Source organism: Trachypithecus francoisi, unplaced genomic scaffold, assembly GCF_009764315.1.
Source record: "Trachypithecus francoisi isolate TF-2019V2 unplaced genomic scaffold, Tfra_2.0 Lachesis_group20, whole genome shotgun sequence".
Lineage (NCBI taxonomy): Eukaryota > Metazoa > Chordata > Mammalia > Primates > Cercopithecidae > Trachypithecus > Trachypithecus francoisi.
In genome coordinates this window covers 60,440,287-60,456,328 of record NW_022681466.1, presented here as the reverse complement: position 1 = coordinate 60,456,328, position 16,042 = coordinate 60,440,287, and the positions used below count along the sequence as shown (strand labels likewise).

The window sequence follows — 16,042 nt, the reverse complement described above, 5'->3', positions numbered from 1 at the left end:
GCTTAATTACCCTGGCTAGAATTTTCAGTACACTGTTAGGTAGAAGTAGCAAGTTCAGATATCCTTGTCTTGTTTCTGATCTAAGGGGAAAAAAATTCAGTCTTCACCATTAAGTATGATGTTAGCAGTGGATTTTTTGTAGATGTCCTCTATTGGATTGAGAAGGTTGCCTTCTCTTCCTAGTTTGTTGAGTTCTGCTTTGTTGTGAAAAGTTGTTGAGTTTTGTCAAATGCTTTTTCTGCATATATTGTAGTAATAAGATAGGTTTTTCTTTATTCTATTAATATTATATATTATGTTATTGATTTTTAGAAGTTAAACCAACCTTGCATTCCTAGGATCTCAATCAGTACTAGTGTATAATTCTTTTTATGTATTACTGGAGTCAATTGGTTAACATTTTGTTGAGAATATTTACATGTATATTCACAAGGTATATCAACCTGTTGTTTTCTTTCTTTGCAATGTCCTTGTCTGTTTTTGGTATCGGAATAATGCTAATAGTCTATACATCAGAATCAGTTGGGAAGTATTCCCTGTGCTTTTATTTTTTATTTTTTGAAAGATTTTGTAGACTGGGTGCAGCAGTTCACACCTGTAATCCTGGCACTTTGGAAGGCTGAGGTGGACAGATCACCTGAGGTCAGGAGTTCAAGACCAGCCTGGTCAACATGGTGAAACCCTGTTTCTACTAAAAACACAAAAATTAGTCAGGCGTGGTGGCACATGCCTGTAATCCCAGCTACTTAGGAGGCTGAGGCAGGAGAATTGCTTGAACCAGGCATGCAGATGTTGCAGTGAGCCAAGATCATACCACTGCACTCCAGCCTGGGTAACAGAGCAAGATTGTCTCAAAAAAAAAAAAGAAAGAAAGAAAAAAGAAAGATTTCATAAAGTATTGGTATTAATTCTCATGAATGTTTGGTAGAATTCAGTGATGAAGCCATCTGGACCTGAGTTTTTTTGAGTAGCAAGCTTTTAAATTATTAGTTAAATTTATCTTTAGTAGTTATATATTTACTCAAAGTTTTTATTTCTCTTTGAGTTAGTTACAGTAATGTATTTCTTCCTAGGACTTTTTCCAGTTCATCAAAGTTATATAACTTGTTGATAAACACCTTCTAAATTTTGGTATCTATTTTAAATTGTTTAGATCATCTATTGGATATGTTATAACTAGATGCTGTTAGAAAAACAATTTCTTATTCCACAAATTTTAGATAATTCTTTTGACTTCTTTCTAGGTAAGCTAAAGCTTCCATTTCTCAACTTGTGTCAGCTATGTCTTTATTTTTGCAGTCAAGAATGAATGCATATTCATTGTACTCTGTTACATCATTAATTTCATGCATGCCTAGTTTATGAGTTAATTTTTAAAGTTGAAAGCCAATAAATAGCACGTATATCCTAATATATGTAAATAAGTTATTCACTGCAAAGGCAAGTAATGTCTAGGATTACATTTCCTTCTTTTTGATCAGGTGTCATAATCTCTAGGGGGTCTCTAAAAGAAGAATGTTCTTAGCATAGAGGTTCAAAACGTCAAATTTCAGTTTGCTTTATAGATGATGATAATTTGTAGCTTTTAGTTTTCTTTGGAGTTGCAAGTTGCCTTTTATTTATCTTGGGAGAAGAACTAAATGCCTCACTTATCATTGTGACTACCTTTTTATTCGTTCTATGTATTGAAAGACTGCACTTTATTCTTGAAGGCACTCTTCTTGGAGCTCACTGACTTCTTCTAATATAGATAAATTGTATTTCAGCCTTCTAGGAAGCTATCATCCTGGGACCTATTTTCTTTATATTCTAAATTAGTTCTACTGTCTTTATAGCCCATGTCTTTTATTTCCAATTTTTCATCCTTATTTTGCTGGCATAAATTATCAGAAAAGACTCATGAGAAGTAAAAATTCGGAATCCTTGGGTGTCTAAAAATGCTTTAATTTTGCTCCTATAGTTGTTTGATGGTTTTTCAAGATCCAAAGTAGTTTTTATCAGAACTTTGGATACATGATTCTATTATCTTCTAGAAGCCAGTTTTGTTCATGAGATATCATATGCCACTGAAATTATATTCTTTCTTTGTTTCTTTGTTGGTGACCTGTTTTTATTCCCTGAAAACTTTAGAATAATCTCTCTACCTTGTGTTCTGAAATTTCATAAGCTGTGTCCAGTTGTGGGTCCTTTTTATTCATCTGCCGAGCAGTCAGCCTGTCATTTCAAGTGGAAAAGTCACTAAAACCTTTGAGCTCTAAAAATTTTTCTGTTATATTTAGTAAATGCCACCACCATTTACCAAGTTTCTCATGCCAGAAACCTGGGTGTCAGTCATCCTGGACACCTCTTCCACCACCTACACCACATTTAATTCTATTGATTCCACCTCCTAAATATGCTTCAAATCCATCTAATTGTCTCTATTTTCATGATTACCATCCTAGTCTGAATCACCATAGTTTTTCATCTGGCCTATTACACTAGCCTCCTAGCTCGTCTCCACTCTTCTCCCTCCGCAAACCCTTGCCATTCTGCAGCCAGAGTCATGTTGCTGAATCTCAAATGTGATTGGATCACTCTTCTACTTACAACTTTCTAGTGACTTCCCGGCCAGGCGCGGTGGCTCACGCCTGTAATCCCAGCACTTTGGGAGGCCAAGGCGGGCAGATCATAAGGTCAAGAGATCGATACCAACCTGTCCAACGTGCTGAAACCCCATCTCTACTAAAACTACAAAAATTAGCCAGGCATGGTGGTCCGCGCCTGTAGACCCAGCTACTCGGGAGGCTGAGGCAGGAGACTCGCCTGAACCTGGGAGACGGAGGTTGCAGTGAGCCAAGATTGCACCACTGCACTTCAACCTGGCGACACAGTGAGACTCCGTCTCAAAAACAAACACACACACACACACACACACACACAAAACAAACAAAAAAACTTTCTAGTGACTTCCCATTGGTATAATCCAATGTTAACATGATCTGTGTGGCCTGCATGGCATGGCTTTTCTGTCCAACTTTTAGATCCTGTCACACCATGAGCCTTCCTAACCTAGGACATTGGCACAAATTGTTCCTTTTATCTGAAATATTTTCAACCATCCAATGCCTACTCATCCTGCAAATTACCAGCCTTTTCTGGCCTCCCTGGAAGAGCATTTGATTCCCAACTAGAGATTCTTACAGCACTCTGTATATTTGCTTCAGAGCATTTAATACAATTTTAATGTATTCATTTTATTATAATTGTAACTTACGTTATGCTTACCTGCTTGTCACTAACATCCTTGATGATCACGTCATCTTGTTCATTTTTTTTACCACTGCCTAATAGCATAACTAGCACAGAGAAGTATTGTTGAAGGAACTAACAAATGAATGAATTAATATTAGCAGAACTGTTATCAGAGCGAAGTTATTCCTGACTTTCACACTTTATAATCTGTGTTCCTTCTGTCCCCTGGAGGCTTTGTTCCTTTTATACAGATAAATTTAGTTTCCTCATTTTTATTCAGTATTTTCCGTTTTGGAAGCTTTCATATACCCTGTTTATGAGCAATTTCCTATTGTTCTTAGCGAATTGACCTCCATCTACTCCATCATGCAGTTTGCAGCTTCCTGTCATCTCAGGCAAACTGACCCTTCCCTGATTTCTATGGGTTGTTTGTCTCAGAATACGTTATCTCAGCCCTGCCCTTGGCTTAATCTTAATGGATATTTTCTTACCAGAAGCAATATTGCTGTTCATCAACTAGAGATTACTTAGGCACCTGTGCCTCTCTCTCTGTCTCTTCCTTCCTCCCTGCCTTCTTGGTGCTTTGATTTATTTTCTAATTCACCAATTAGGACATATATTCTGGTGACATCCACATTTCCCACATCTTGAATCTAATCAGCTTGCCTGATGGGCTCCTAGTCTCAAGTCTGGAATCCACATGACTGATCTAAACACTTTCCCCATGTCCCCAAGCCCCAGTTTATTAAGTAAACTTACTGTTTTATTGCTTGTGCAGAGTCTGTGTATCACACAGTTCACTGTCTTCCTCCATTTAGACTCTTAAAAAGCTTGGAATCATTTCCCCTCTTTGGATATTTGATTTAAGTTCTTTACTCAATTTATGTATTCTTTTGCTTCAACAAGGCCATTCTTAATATTGGGTAGAGTTTTAAAACCCCTAGATTCAGATTCAAGATTTGTTCCTTTGTCCTTCCTCCACTCCCGAAAAAAGTGCACACACCCGCAGACACACAACATTCTGTATACGATTTTGAGCATTTCTTCAGCCCCTGAAGTTTATCCATTGGCCAATTAATAATTCACTTGATTAGGAATCTATAATTTGTAGGCACTTTTGTGGCACTCAGTCCCCTCCAGGATTCTTCTTCCTCAACAATTGTGAAGGAGGAGGAGGGGAAGGAAAGGAAAGCGGAGAAAGAAGAGCTGAGGAGAAGCAGGGATGGAGTGAGGAAGGGGGAAATTCCATCCACTCTTCTTGGCCTCTGTTTTCTTTTTTCTTTTTTCTTTTCTTTTTTTTTTTTGTTTGTTTGTTTGTTTGAGACGGAGTTTTGCTCTTGTCGCCCAGGTTGGAGTGCAATGGCACGATCTCAGCTCTCTGCAACCTCCACCTCCGGGGTTCAAGTGATTCTTCTGCCTCAGCCTCCCGAGTAGCTGGGATTACAGGCGCCCACCACCATGCCTGGCTAATTTGTGTATTTTTAGTAGAGACGGGATTTCACCATGTTGGCCAGGCTGCTCTGGGACTCCTGACCTCAGGTGATCCACCTGCCTCAGCCTCCCAAAGTGCTGGGATTACAGGCGTGAGCCACCACGCACGGCTGGCCTCTATTTTAACACGAAAGCTACCACTATCCACCCTCACTGCTTTCCTTCTTGCCTTCTCTGATTAAGCCTTTAACAGAGCTTTCACTGTACTCGCCTCTCTTTTCTCATCATCTTTTTCTCTAAAGGAGTCACACTTCCTTATTTGCTTGTTTATTTCTGCTTTTGCTTCATCTACTTCCCCTTGTTCTCAGTCACCCATGATACCTGCCTCCTTGGGTTACTGGGAAGATAAAAACAAAATCTCAGATATGAAAAGGCTTTGAAAAGCCAAGAGTACAGTAGCATTGCACGGCGTTACGATGTTGATGATGGTGCATCTGTTCTTTGGGGCAGCTCAGTTTACCCTTCCTTCACATCCTCTCAAGAACAGTCTCCTCCTCGGCCCTCCCCTTCCTACCCTGACGCCGGCATCTTCTCCGGTCTTTCTTTCACTTGTTTACAGCATGATCTCGCTTGGGCTCCATCCTTCTTTGCCCAGTTACCTGACTTTAACAAAATGAGTTCTGTCTTTCCATTTTCTGATCAGAAAGAAGCTGTGTATCCCACCTTTGCCTTCTCTCCAATGTTCTGAGATTTTTGTAGGCCTGCTACCAGATATGTTCAAAGAAACGGTTTTCCATTCAGTGTCTTTGCAGCCGATTATTGAAACTGTGCTTTGGGCCTCGTTTTCATTGTTCCTGGCCCCATTCTGTTTTCTTGTATTTGGTTGGGTTTTTTGTTTGTTTGTTTGTTTGTTTGAGACAGGATCTCACTGTGTTGCCCAGGCTGGAGTGCAGGGGCACAATCTTGGCTCATTGCAACCTCTGCCTCCCAGGTTCAAGTGATCCTCCCGCCTCAGCCTCCTGAGTAGCTGGACTATAGGCATATGCCACTATGCCTGGCTAACTTTTTGTATTTTTTGTAGAGATGGGGTCTCACTGTGCTGCCCAGGCTGGTCTTGAACTCCTGAGCTCAAGCAACCTGCCCACCTCAACCTCCAAAGTGCTGGGATTCTAGGCATGAGCCACCACACCCAACCCTCTTTTCTTTAAAAGGCAAGTAAAAGATAGATAAGCTGAGGCAAGTACAGTCTTTAGAGAGAGGATTCAGGATTCATGGAGTATTGTTTTTTTGTGATGAGTGAAACTGATGTGTGGATGTGCTAGGGAGCAGAAGAGTGAATAGAGATAAAAGTTAAAGATACAAAAAGCGGGCCGGGCGCGGTGGCTCACGCCTGTCATCCCAGCACTTTGGGAGGCCGAGGCAGGTGGATCACTGGAGGTCGGGAGTCTGAGACCAGCCCGGCCAACATGGTGAAACCTCATCTCTACTAAAAATACAAAAATCAGCCGGGAGTGGTGGCACGCGCCTGTAATCTCAGCTACTTGGGAGGCTGACACACAGGAGAATCACTTGAACCCTGGAGGAGGAGGTTGCAGTGAGCCGAGATCGTGCCACTGCACTCCAGCCCAGGTGACAAGAGAAAAACTCCGTCTTAAAAAATAAAATGATAATAGTAATAAAAATACAAAAAGAGGTGGGATTTAAATGGCAGATAAAGTGACAGGCAGGAAGGGAGGAGGACATCGTTTCCATTGAGAGGGCGGTGTACAGAGATGCAGACAAAATGGCAGTAAATGGAGGCGTGTCCACCAGAGGGCGTACGTTTTTTTCAGGGAATTAGTAGAGCAAACTGCTGAGCCTAAGAACAGAGGTCCATTAGGAGACATAATGACAGAGGGAAATGGGTAACACAGCCGGCTTCTGGACACATGGAAAATGTACCAAATCGCTTCGAAATTGAGAATCACAAGCTTGTGATGGTGCCAAGTCACCACACATGTGAATTACCCCTTTCATTAATACTTAAACTCAGAGTTGGGGTCTTAGAAAGTTGAGTAGTCAGTGCGGAAGTAGAAGGAGGCAATGAAGTTGAGGATTTGGGCTCAAATTAAGGATGATTGGGTCCATATTAAAATAAGAGGAGGTAAAGGTGAAATTAGAAAAAAATGAAGGGACCAAGGGACTCAACATTTCACTGAAGTAGAAAAATAGGTGGTGAAGAAATAAGAAGGTAAAAATCTGGGAAGTAGGAAGTAAAAGTCATGAGTGGACTTGGAAGAATCACATTTCAGACACAGGACAGATCTCCATGATGGGAGAGCCCTGGGTGTGGCCACTGGGAGTCGGCAGCAGAAATGAAATGGAGTTAAGTTCTTTCTTTCTTTCTTTCTTTTTTTTTTTTTTGAGATGGGGTTTTGCTCTTGTGGCCCAGGCTGGAGTTCAATGGCATGATCTCCACTCACCACAACCTCCGCCTCCTGAGTTCAAGCGATTCTCCTGCCTCAGCCTCCTGAGTAGCTGGGATTACAGGCATGGGCCACCACGCCTGGCTAATTTTGTATTTTTAGTAGAAACGGGGTTTCTCCATGTTGGTCAGGCTGGCCTTGAACTCCCAACCTCAGGTGATCCGCCCGCCTCGGCCTCCAAAAGTGCTGGGATTATGGCCAGAGTTAAGTTCTTTCAAGATAAGAAAGATGAGGACGGGGACGGTGGCTCATGCCTGTAATCACAGCACTTTGGGAGGCTGAGGCAGGCGAATCACGAGGTCAGGAGTTTGAGACCAGCCTGGCCAACATGGTGAAACCCCGTCTCTACTAAAAATACACAAATTAACCAGGCATGGTGGCGGGTGCCTGTAATCCCAGCTACTCGGGAGGCTGAGGCAGGAGAATTGCTTGAACCTAGGAGGCAGAGGTTGCAGTGAGCCAAGATCGCGCCGTTGCACTCCAGCCTGGGTGACAGAGCAAGACTCCGTCTCAAAAAAAAAAAAAAAGAAAAGAAAAGAAAAAAAGAAAGATGAGGAAGCATGAGTCTGGCTGTTGTCTGAGTCATCCATAGTGACATTAGAGTTCACCAAGATGATGATGAAACAGGAACCAAGTTCCAAAGCCCCTAATACAAATGAGCCTCACTGAAAAGTTGGTAGAAGGCAGAGAACATAAAAGTCAGTATAAAACCAGAGGACATGTGCTTTCAGTGAGAAAGGGGCTTTTGGCCGGGCGCAATGACTCACGCCTATAATCCCAGTACTTTGGGAGGCTGAGGTGGGTGGATCACTTGATGTCAGGAGTTTGAGACCAGCCTGGCTAACATGGTGAAACCTTGTCTCTACTAAAAATACAAAAATTAGCCAGGTGTGGTGGCGGGCACCTCTAATCCCAGCTACTCGAGAGGCTAAGGCAGGAGGACCACTTGAATCTGGGAGGTGGAGAGTGCAGTGAGGTGAGATCCTGCCACTGCACTCCAGCTGGGTGTTAATCCCAGCTACTCGGAGGCTGAGGCAGGAGGACCACTTGAATCTGGGAGGTGGAGAGTGCAGTGAGGTGAGATCCTGCCACTGCACTCCAGCCTGGGTGTTAATCCCAGCTACTCGAGAGGCTAAGGCAGGAGGATCGCTTGAATCTGGGAGGTGGAGGTTGCAGTGAGGTGAGATTGTGCCACTGCACTCCAGCCTGGGTGAAAAAAAAAGAAAAGAAAAGAAAAGTGTTTTTGTTGTTGTTTTGTTTTGTTTTTATGAGGGCAGAGAAGAAATAGCCTCCAGGTAGCAAGAAAACACTAGAAAAAATGTTCCCCTTCCAACGCCAGCACTATAGGGGTATGGAACTAGGGAGAGGACTGTTGGAGTTGCACTGTCCTCAGAGAGACTAGAGGTCGGTGACACACACTGTAAAGATGTTAAAAGAGGTTGACAGTGGGGCACAGTTCCAGGTGACACCACCATATATAGAGCTGGAAGGAAAGTCAGAAAAGGAGAGATGAGTCACAAGCAGTAGGGGTGGAGGAATGGAAGCACCAACATAGAACAATCTGAAGGTGAAATCCTGAGAAACTGGAGGGACTTGCTCAAGGCCCAACAAGCCATCTAAGAGCCTCACAGTTGCAAAGGGAAAGACCTCGCAAGGTTACCTCCGCACCCTTGAAGGTCACATGGGATGCGGCCACCTTTAGCTGAGTGTTCAGTCTGTGAGAATCTCATCCATTTTTCCTCTTCTCAATGTTTCCAAGATCCATTTCTTTCTTCTCCGCCTCATTGTCATGCCTCAAGCCCAAATTAATGCAGACTGATCCCAGCCGGGCTCTGCAGTGCTAAGCTTTGCCCAAAATGATCCCTCCAGTCTGGAGTTTTCAAACGAATCTTTATTAAATAACCTCTTTGCCCATATCCTTCTGTTGCTAATAAACAAAATAAACAGGCCCTTTTGTGAGCAGAAATGTCACAGAAGACATCTAAAAATCCCCACACTTTTTTTTTTTTTTTTTTTTTTGAGGCGGAGTCTCGCTCTGCCGCCCAGGCTGGAGTGCAGTGGCCGGATCTCAGCTCACTGCAAGCTCCGCCTGCCGGGTTTACGCCATTCTCCTGCCTCAGCCTCCCGAGTAGCTAGGACTACAGGCGCCTGCCACGTCGCCCGGCTAGTTTTTTGTATTTTTTAGTAGAGACGGGGTTTCACCGTGTTAGCCAGGATGGTCTCGATCTCCTAACCTCGTGATCCGCCCGTCTCGGCCTCCCAAAGTGCTAGGATTACAGGCTTGAGCCACCGCGCCCAGCCAAATCCCCACACTTTTTATCCTGGTATTTTCTCTGGAATGAATTGTTTATCTCCCCACTTCCAAAGCTGACATCAAATGTTTTGCCAACTAGGATTTATAATTTAATAACGGTGTTTCTTGGGTTCATCTTAGTTAAGTCTCCAAAATCTATTTCTTACTACAAAAAGCCATTGTCTTGCATTGTCCTGTACATTTCAATGACAGTCTATACATTTTTTATATTTAAAAGAAATGTTCAATATTAACACTTATTTCCAAAAATTTTCTTGCACACGTATCAAACTACATCTTCAGTTTTAGTTCCTCTGAAACTAAATTTTTTTTTTAAGTATGGATTTTTATTGTTCCTCTTGTTCAATTTCTCCCCTTTTGTCTACTTCACCTTGCTAGAAACGTTGCTTAGTGATTCCTTCATGGCATTATACATTTTTGTGATTCTTTTATCTAAAGAATATTATGTAATTTGTCTACACTTTATTGGATTGTGCTAAGAGCTAATATTCTCTGTATTAGGATCATTTCTTTGGGTTGTTTCCCTTGGGCTTGGAGAGCAGCTGAAGCCCATTGGCCTTGCTGCAGCGGTGTGGCTGCCACGTTTGTGTGCATGGTTATTCCCTTCATCCATCTGCAACACCAGCAACCCTGATATACCTCCAACAGAAAATTCACACCTACACAACTAAACAGCTTTGTGTCTTGCCCCCCTTCGCTCTAATTCGTGCGAAATGATGAGATAACACTCTTCTATGTGTTGGGAATGATAGGAGAGGAAGTTAATAGGGCAAAAAGTACAGGAAGCCAGAACTACCTGAATCCTGCCCCTGCTGGCCACACCTCCCAGTAAAGTTCCAGAGAAGACACAATATTTCTTCAGAGGACAAGGCAAGCCACAAAGGACCACACCCACATGCTTGCTACTCTTCCACCCTTCTCTCATCAGCACTCCCTAGAATAGTGGATCAATGTCTGGTCTGCAGATAAGACACATAAAGAATAGCATCAGCAATCCTACCCCTCTTTGGGAATTAAGTGCAGAGGGTAAGAGTGAAGTGATTTTGGTCTGAACAAGTGCTTTCTCTTTGTTTTTGAGACAGAGTTTTGCTCTTGTTGCCCAAGCTGGAGTGCAATGGCATGATCTTGGCTTACTGCAACCTCTACCTCCTGGGTTCAAGTGATTCTCCTGCCTCAGCCTCCCGAGTAGCTGGGATTACAGGCGCCTCCCACCATGCCCAGCTAATTTTTTGTATTTTTAGTAGAGATGGGGTTTCATTGTGTTGGCCAGGCTGGTCTTGAACTCCTGACCTCAGGTCATCCACCCGCCTCAGCCTCCCAAAGTGCTAGGATTACAGGCATAAGCCACCACGCCCGGCTCAAGTGCTTCCTTTTATGTGAGAACAAAAAGCTGGAAGAAGTAGCCTCCTGTGAAGGAAAAGGGTCAGTATATGAGGCTTGGGTTATAGATTCGGGCATGCCTGTGTTTGAGAGGTGATATGAGCGTGTGCATTTCTTGATGAACGTCAAACATCCATCATTAGACTCAAGAAATAATAATGACGACTCCATCCCCCTTTTAGGAAGAAAACTTGGATACACCTTCAACAATCAGAACTTTCACAACGTGTCTTTGGGGCAAGGACAGGAAGTGGTGGCTGAGGCTGCGCTGGACCTCGCTGCCAAGAAAGGTCACTGGGTTATTTTGCAGGTATGTTCCTCTACCCTGGTCTGTGTTATCTCGACCCATACTTGCCTCATGCCGTGCTCACTGGGCGTCTCCATCCACTCTTAGCTTCTCCCCACCTATCCTTTCACACTCTTGTCGCCTTCATTCCTTCATCTTCTCTCTTGCCAGTTCTCCTCACTCATATGTTCTCTTACCCAGACCACATCCGGGAACAATCCTTCTCCCCTCACCTGCTCTGCCACTCTCTCTAGTTTAAATAGCTCTACTTATAAAAGGAACAGATTCCCACTCTGATAGGCATTCAGGAAGTTAGCATTTACGTTGAAGGCCCTGGCAGCTGGATGCTTTCAACAGCTGGTTTCTTCCTGTGAATTTCATGGCACGTTCCTCTGCTGTGCCTTTCTGTTGGGCTGTGTGTCATATGCTGTGTGTCACGGGCATGACTAGGATATGGGAGCAACCTTAGCCTCTTCACTGAGAGCTCATGTTGGTGTGTGGAAATCTGGAACCCCTACGACAGATAATTTCACCGAACAGTTACAAGGGAAAAAAGGCTACCTCTCTTCTATCAGAAGAGAGGGTTAAAGAATTTAGCCCTCTCTATTAACCCCTATTAAATTTTATTTAACCCCTATTAAATCATTTCATTTAACCAATTTTCATTTCAACAATTACTACTAACTCTTTTTTTTTTTTTTTTTTTTTTTGAGATGGAGTCTTGCTGTGTTGCCAGGTTGGAGTGCAATGGCACGATCCCGGCTCACTGCAACCTCCGCCTCCTGGGTTCAAGCGATTCTCCTGCCTCAGCCTCCTGAGGAGCTGGGATTACAGGAGCACACCATCACGCCCAGCTAATTTTTGTCTTTTTAGTAGAGACTAAGCCTGTTGGCCAGGCTTGTCTCGAACTCCAGACCTCAAGTGATCTACCTGCATCAGCCTCCCAAAGTGCTGAGATTACAGGCGGGAGCCACTGTACCCAGCCTAACTACTACTAACTCTTATATAGCATTTTACAGTACACAAAACCTTTTCAGATCCATCTATGAGGGCCTGCCTAATCCTCTTTTATGCCACTTGTATAGATGCTGGAGTTGTGGCAGAATGCATAGCTTGCTCCTCTTTTCTCCTAGAACATTTTGGAATCTTCTATTAGAGCTCCATTGCTATGTTGACATGATTTATTTTATGATTGTATTCTCCACTAAATGTTTTAGGTAAAGAGATGTTCCTTCTTTACCTTTTATCACCCGGAGCCTACTGCCTTGAACATAGCAGACACTGAAACAAAAGCCGGTGGGTCAAGGAATCCATGAAGAAATTAAAGAAAGAATAAATGCAAAAGCCAGTCACTCCCATTCTTCCTGGCTCTCACTGCCATGCACCTCCCCCATCTCCTGATTACTGGTGACATCACATCTTGCTGCTGGGTCTTTGTCCTTAATTATTCTATTATTTATTTGGAGCCTAGCAACTGAGAGATCTGCCCCTCCGGGGCCTCCTTTTCCAGAAACATCAGGAAGTTCAGGAGAAAAGTATTAAATAACAGCTGAGTTTCCTCCTTCCTCCCTCATGGGTCAGCACAGTGCTTGAAGATATGACCTCCCCACCCTCTCAGGCACATTTGCCAAGGGACCTCTCCAGACACCAGTGCTGGGAACCCAGGCACTTGTCATGGACATTAGAGTCTGTTTCTGAGACTGTGGTGCTGCCTCTGCTGCGCCCATTGCCCCCCAGCACCTACTGGCCTTGCAGGGCACCAAAATCTTGTACTGATGTGGTTGCTCGGAGCTCTCCAACACTGAACTCAGTATTCCCTCTTTATTTCCTGGTGATTGGACATTTCCAAAGGAAAATTGTGCCAAACAATCTGGAGGCCTGCCTTTCCCCCTGAAGAAAGCACTGGAGTATTGAATAGACATAATCTGCCCAAACTGTAAAGTGCTATCAGAAACAAAAGGTCCTCACTGGCTTGTGAAATCTCTTGTAGGAATCACAGCCACCTGGTTCTAAGAATTTCCTGACATACTGAACTAGACTGGACTGGAATCCTACCCAGCAATGTTTCCCAGCCTGTAAACCTGACAGATTATCTGGAAAAAAAAAAAAAAAAAAAGTGGGGGAGGAATACACTGAAATTCCTATTTTAAACATTGGAAAATACTACATACAAATTCCTTTTAAGGAATTTTTTTTTTTTTTTTTTGAGACAGAGTCTCGCCCTGTCGCCCAGGCTGGATGGAGTGCAGTGGCGCCACCTCGGCTTGCTGCAAGCTCTGCCTCCTGGGTTCATGCCATTCTCCTGCCTCAGCCTACCAAGTAGCTGGGACTACAGGCACCTGCCACCATGCCTGGCTAATTTTTTGTATTTTTAGTAGAGACGGAGTTTCACCGTGTTAGCCAGGATGGTCTCGATCTCTTGACCCCGTGATCTGCCCGCCTCGGCCTCCCAAAGTGCTGGGAGTGCTCGGCCTCCCAAAGTGCTGGTGTGAGCCACTGCACCCGGCAAGGATATTTTCAATGATATCAATAGGTTAATGGTTCTGAGAATCCTTTGGTATAGAAATCTTATTCCATCCAGTATTTCCCAAATTCCATTGAACACAGACCTTCTTTTTTTTTTTTTCTTCAACTTTTATTTTGAGTTCTGTGGTACATGTGCAGGATGTGCAGGTTTGTTCCATAGGTAAATGTGTGTGCCATGGTGGTTTGCTGCACAGATCAACCCATCACCCCGGTATTAAGCCCAGCATCCATTAGCTGTTCTTCCTGATGCTCTCCCTCTCCCCACATCCCACAACAGGCCTCATTGCGTTTGTTCCCTACCCCATGTGTCCATGTGTTCTCATTGTTCAGCTCCCACTTATAAGTGAGAACATGCAGTGTTTGGTTTTCTGTTCTCCTATTAGTTTGCTGAGGGTAACGCCTTCCAGCTCCATTCACTTCCCTGCAAAGGACATGATCTTGTTCCTTTTTATGGCTGCATAGTATTCCATGGTATATATGTACCACATTTGTTTTATCTAGTCCATCATTGATGAGCATTTGGGTTGATTCCAACTTTTTGCTACCATGAATAGTGCTGCCACGAACATACGTATGCATGTATCTTTATAATAAAATGATTTCTAATCCTTTGGGCTTATACCCAGTAATGGGATTGGTGGGTCAAATGGTATTTCTGCTTCTATATCTTCCACAATGGTTGAACTAATTTACACTCCCACCAATAGCATAAAAGGCTCCTTTTTCTCTGAAACCTCACCAGCATCTGTTATTTCTTGACTTTTTAATAATCAGCATTCTTTTTTTTTTTTTTTTTTTTTTTTGAGACGGAGTCTGGCTCTGTCGCCCAGGCTGGAGTGCTGTGGCCGGATCTCAGCTCACTGCAAGCTCCGCCTCCCGGGTTTACGCCATTCTCCTGCCTCAGCCTCCCAAGTAGCTGGGACTACAGGCGCCTGCCACCTCACCCGGCTAGTTTTTTTGTATTTTTTAGTAGAGATGGGGTTTCACCATATTAGCCAGGATGGTCTTGATCTCCTGACCTCGTGATCTGCCCGTCTCGGCCTCCCAAAGTGCTGGGATTACAGGCTTGAGCCACCGTGCCCGGCCTAATAATCAGCATTCTGACTGGTGTGAGATGGTATCTAATTGTGGTTCTGATTTGCATTTCTGTAATGATCAGCAATGTTGAGCTTCTTTTCAAATGTTTGTTGACCACAATGAATATCTTCTTTTGAGAAGTGTCAGTTCATGTTCTTTGCCCATTTTTTAATGAGGTTGTTTGTTTTTTGCTTGTAAATTTAAGTTCCTCATAGATTCTGGACATTGGACCTGTGTCGGATAGATTGCAAAAATTTTCTCCCATTCCATAGGTTGTCTTTTCACTCTGATGGTAGTTTATTTTCCTGGGAAGAAGCTCTTTAGTTTAATTAGATCCCATTTGCTAATTTTTGCTTTTGTTGTAATTGCTTTTAGCATTTTTGTCATAAATTCTTTGCCCATGCCTATGTCCTGAATGATATTACCTAGATTTTATTCTAGGGTTTTTCTAGTTTTGGGTTTTACATTTAAGTCTTTAATCCATTTTGAGTTAATTTTTCTATAACATATAAAGAAGGACTCTAGTTTCAGTTGTTTGCATATGGATAGCTAGTTCTCCCAGCACCATTTATTAAATAGGGAATCCTTTCGCCATTGCTTGTTTTCGTCAGGTTTGTCGAAGATCAGATGGTTGTAGGTGTGCAGGAACACAGACGTTCTTTAGGATCTAACATCTTTTAACATCCCATGGAGCACTTTTGGGAAATGCTGCCTGAGGACCCTGACCCAGATGAGCTAGGGGTTCTATTCTGGGAGAGCTGGCTTCTCTGGTCCTCGGTGAGGGAGCAAGGCTCATAGTCTTCCCGCTCTTCCGTCCTGGCTGTAGGAGCTGTTAGGTGGTTTTCCCAACCCAAGCCCATCAACCCAGTGGGGCAGCCTCGAGGATCTCTGAATCCACCCCAGGGTTCTATACACAAGCAACAGACGTTCTTTCTGCCAGACCTGCCCAGTAGCAGAACTTGGAGTTTCGAAAGGAGGAGCCAAATTACCCACATGTGGGTTGCTGGTGATGCTGGCTACAAGGAACCCTGGATCTCAAGTAGCCCACTAAACACTCTGTTCCAATTGATTTGATTATAAGTAAATTCGTTAATTTAACCAATTTTCATCTCAACAACTACTACTATCCCTTACATCACATTTTATGGTATACAAACCCTTTATTTTTATTTTTATTTTTTTTTCTTTCTTTCTTTCTTTCTTTCTTTATTTATTTTGTAGAGACGGGGTTTCACTGTGTTGGCCAGGCTGGTATCAAACTCCCGGCCTCAAGTAATCCACCCGCTTTGGCCTCCCAAAGTGCTGGGATTACAGATGTGAGCCACTGCA

The 16,042-nt window shown here is 43.3% G+C and overlaps 1 protein-coding gene across 1 annotated transcript in view; it reads left to right on the top strand.

Annotated features, from left to right (window-relative positions):
* Positions 1-16,042, top strand: part of DNAH9 (dynein axonemal heavy chain 9) — a 386,382-nt gene that overhangs the window by 326,674 nt on the left and 43,666 nt on the right. The window contains exon 62 of the mRNA XM_033184520.1: positions 11,007-11,134. Coding sequence (XP_033040411.1) covers positions 11,007-11,134 — 128 coding nt within the window. The remainder of the gene's footprint in view (positions 1-11,006; positions 11,135-16,042) is intronic.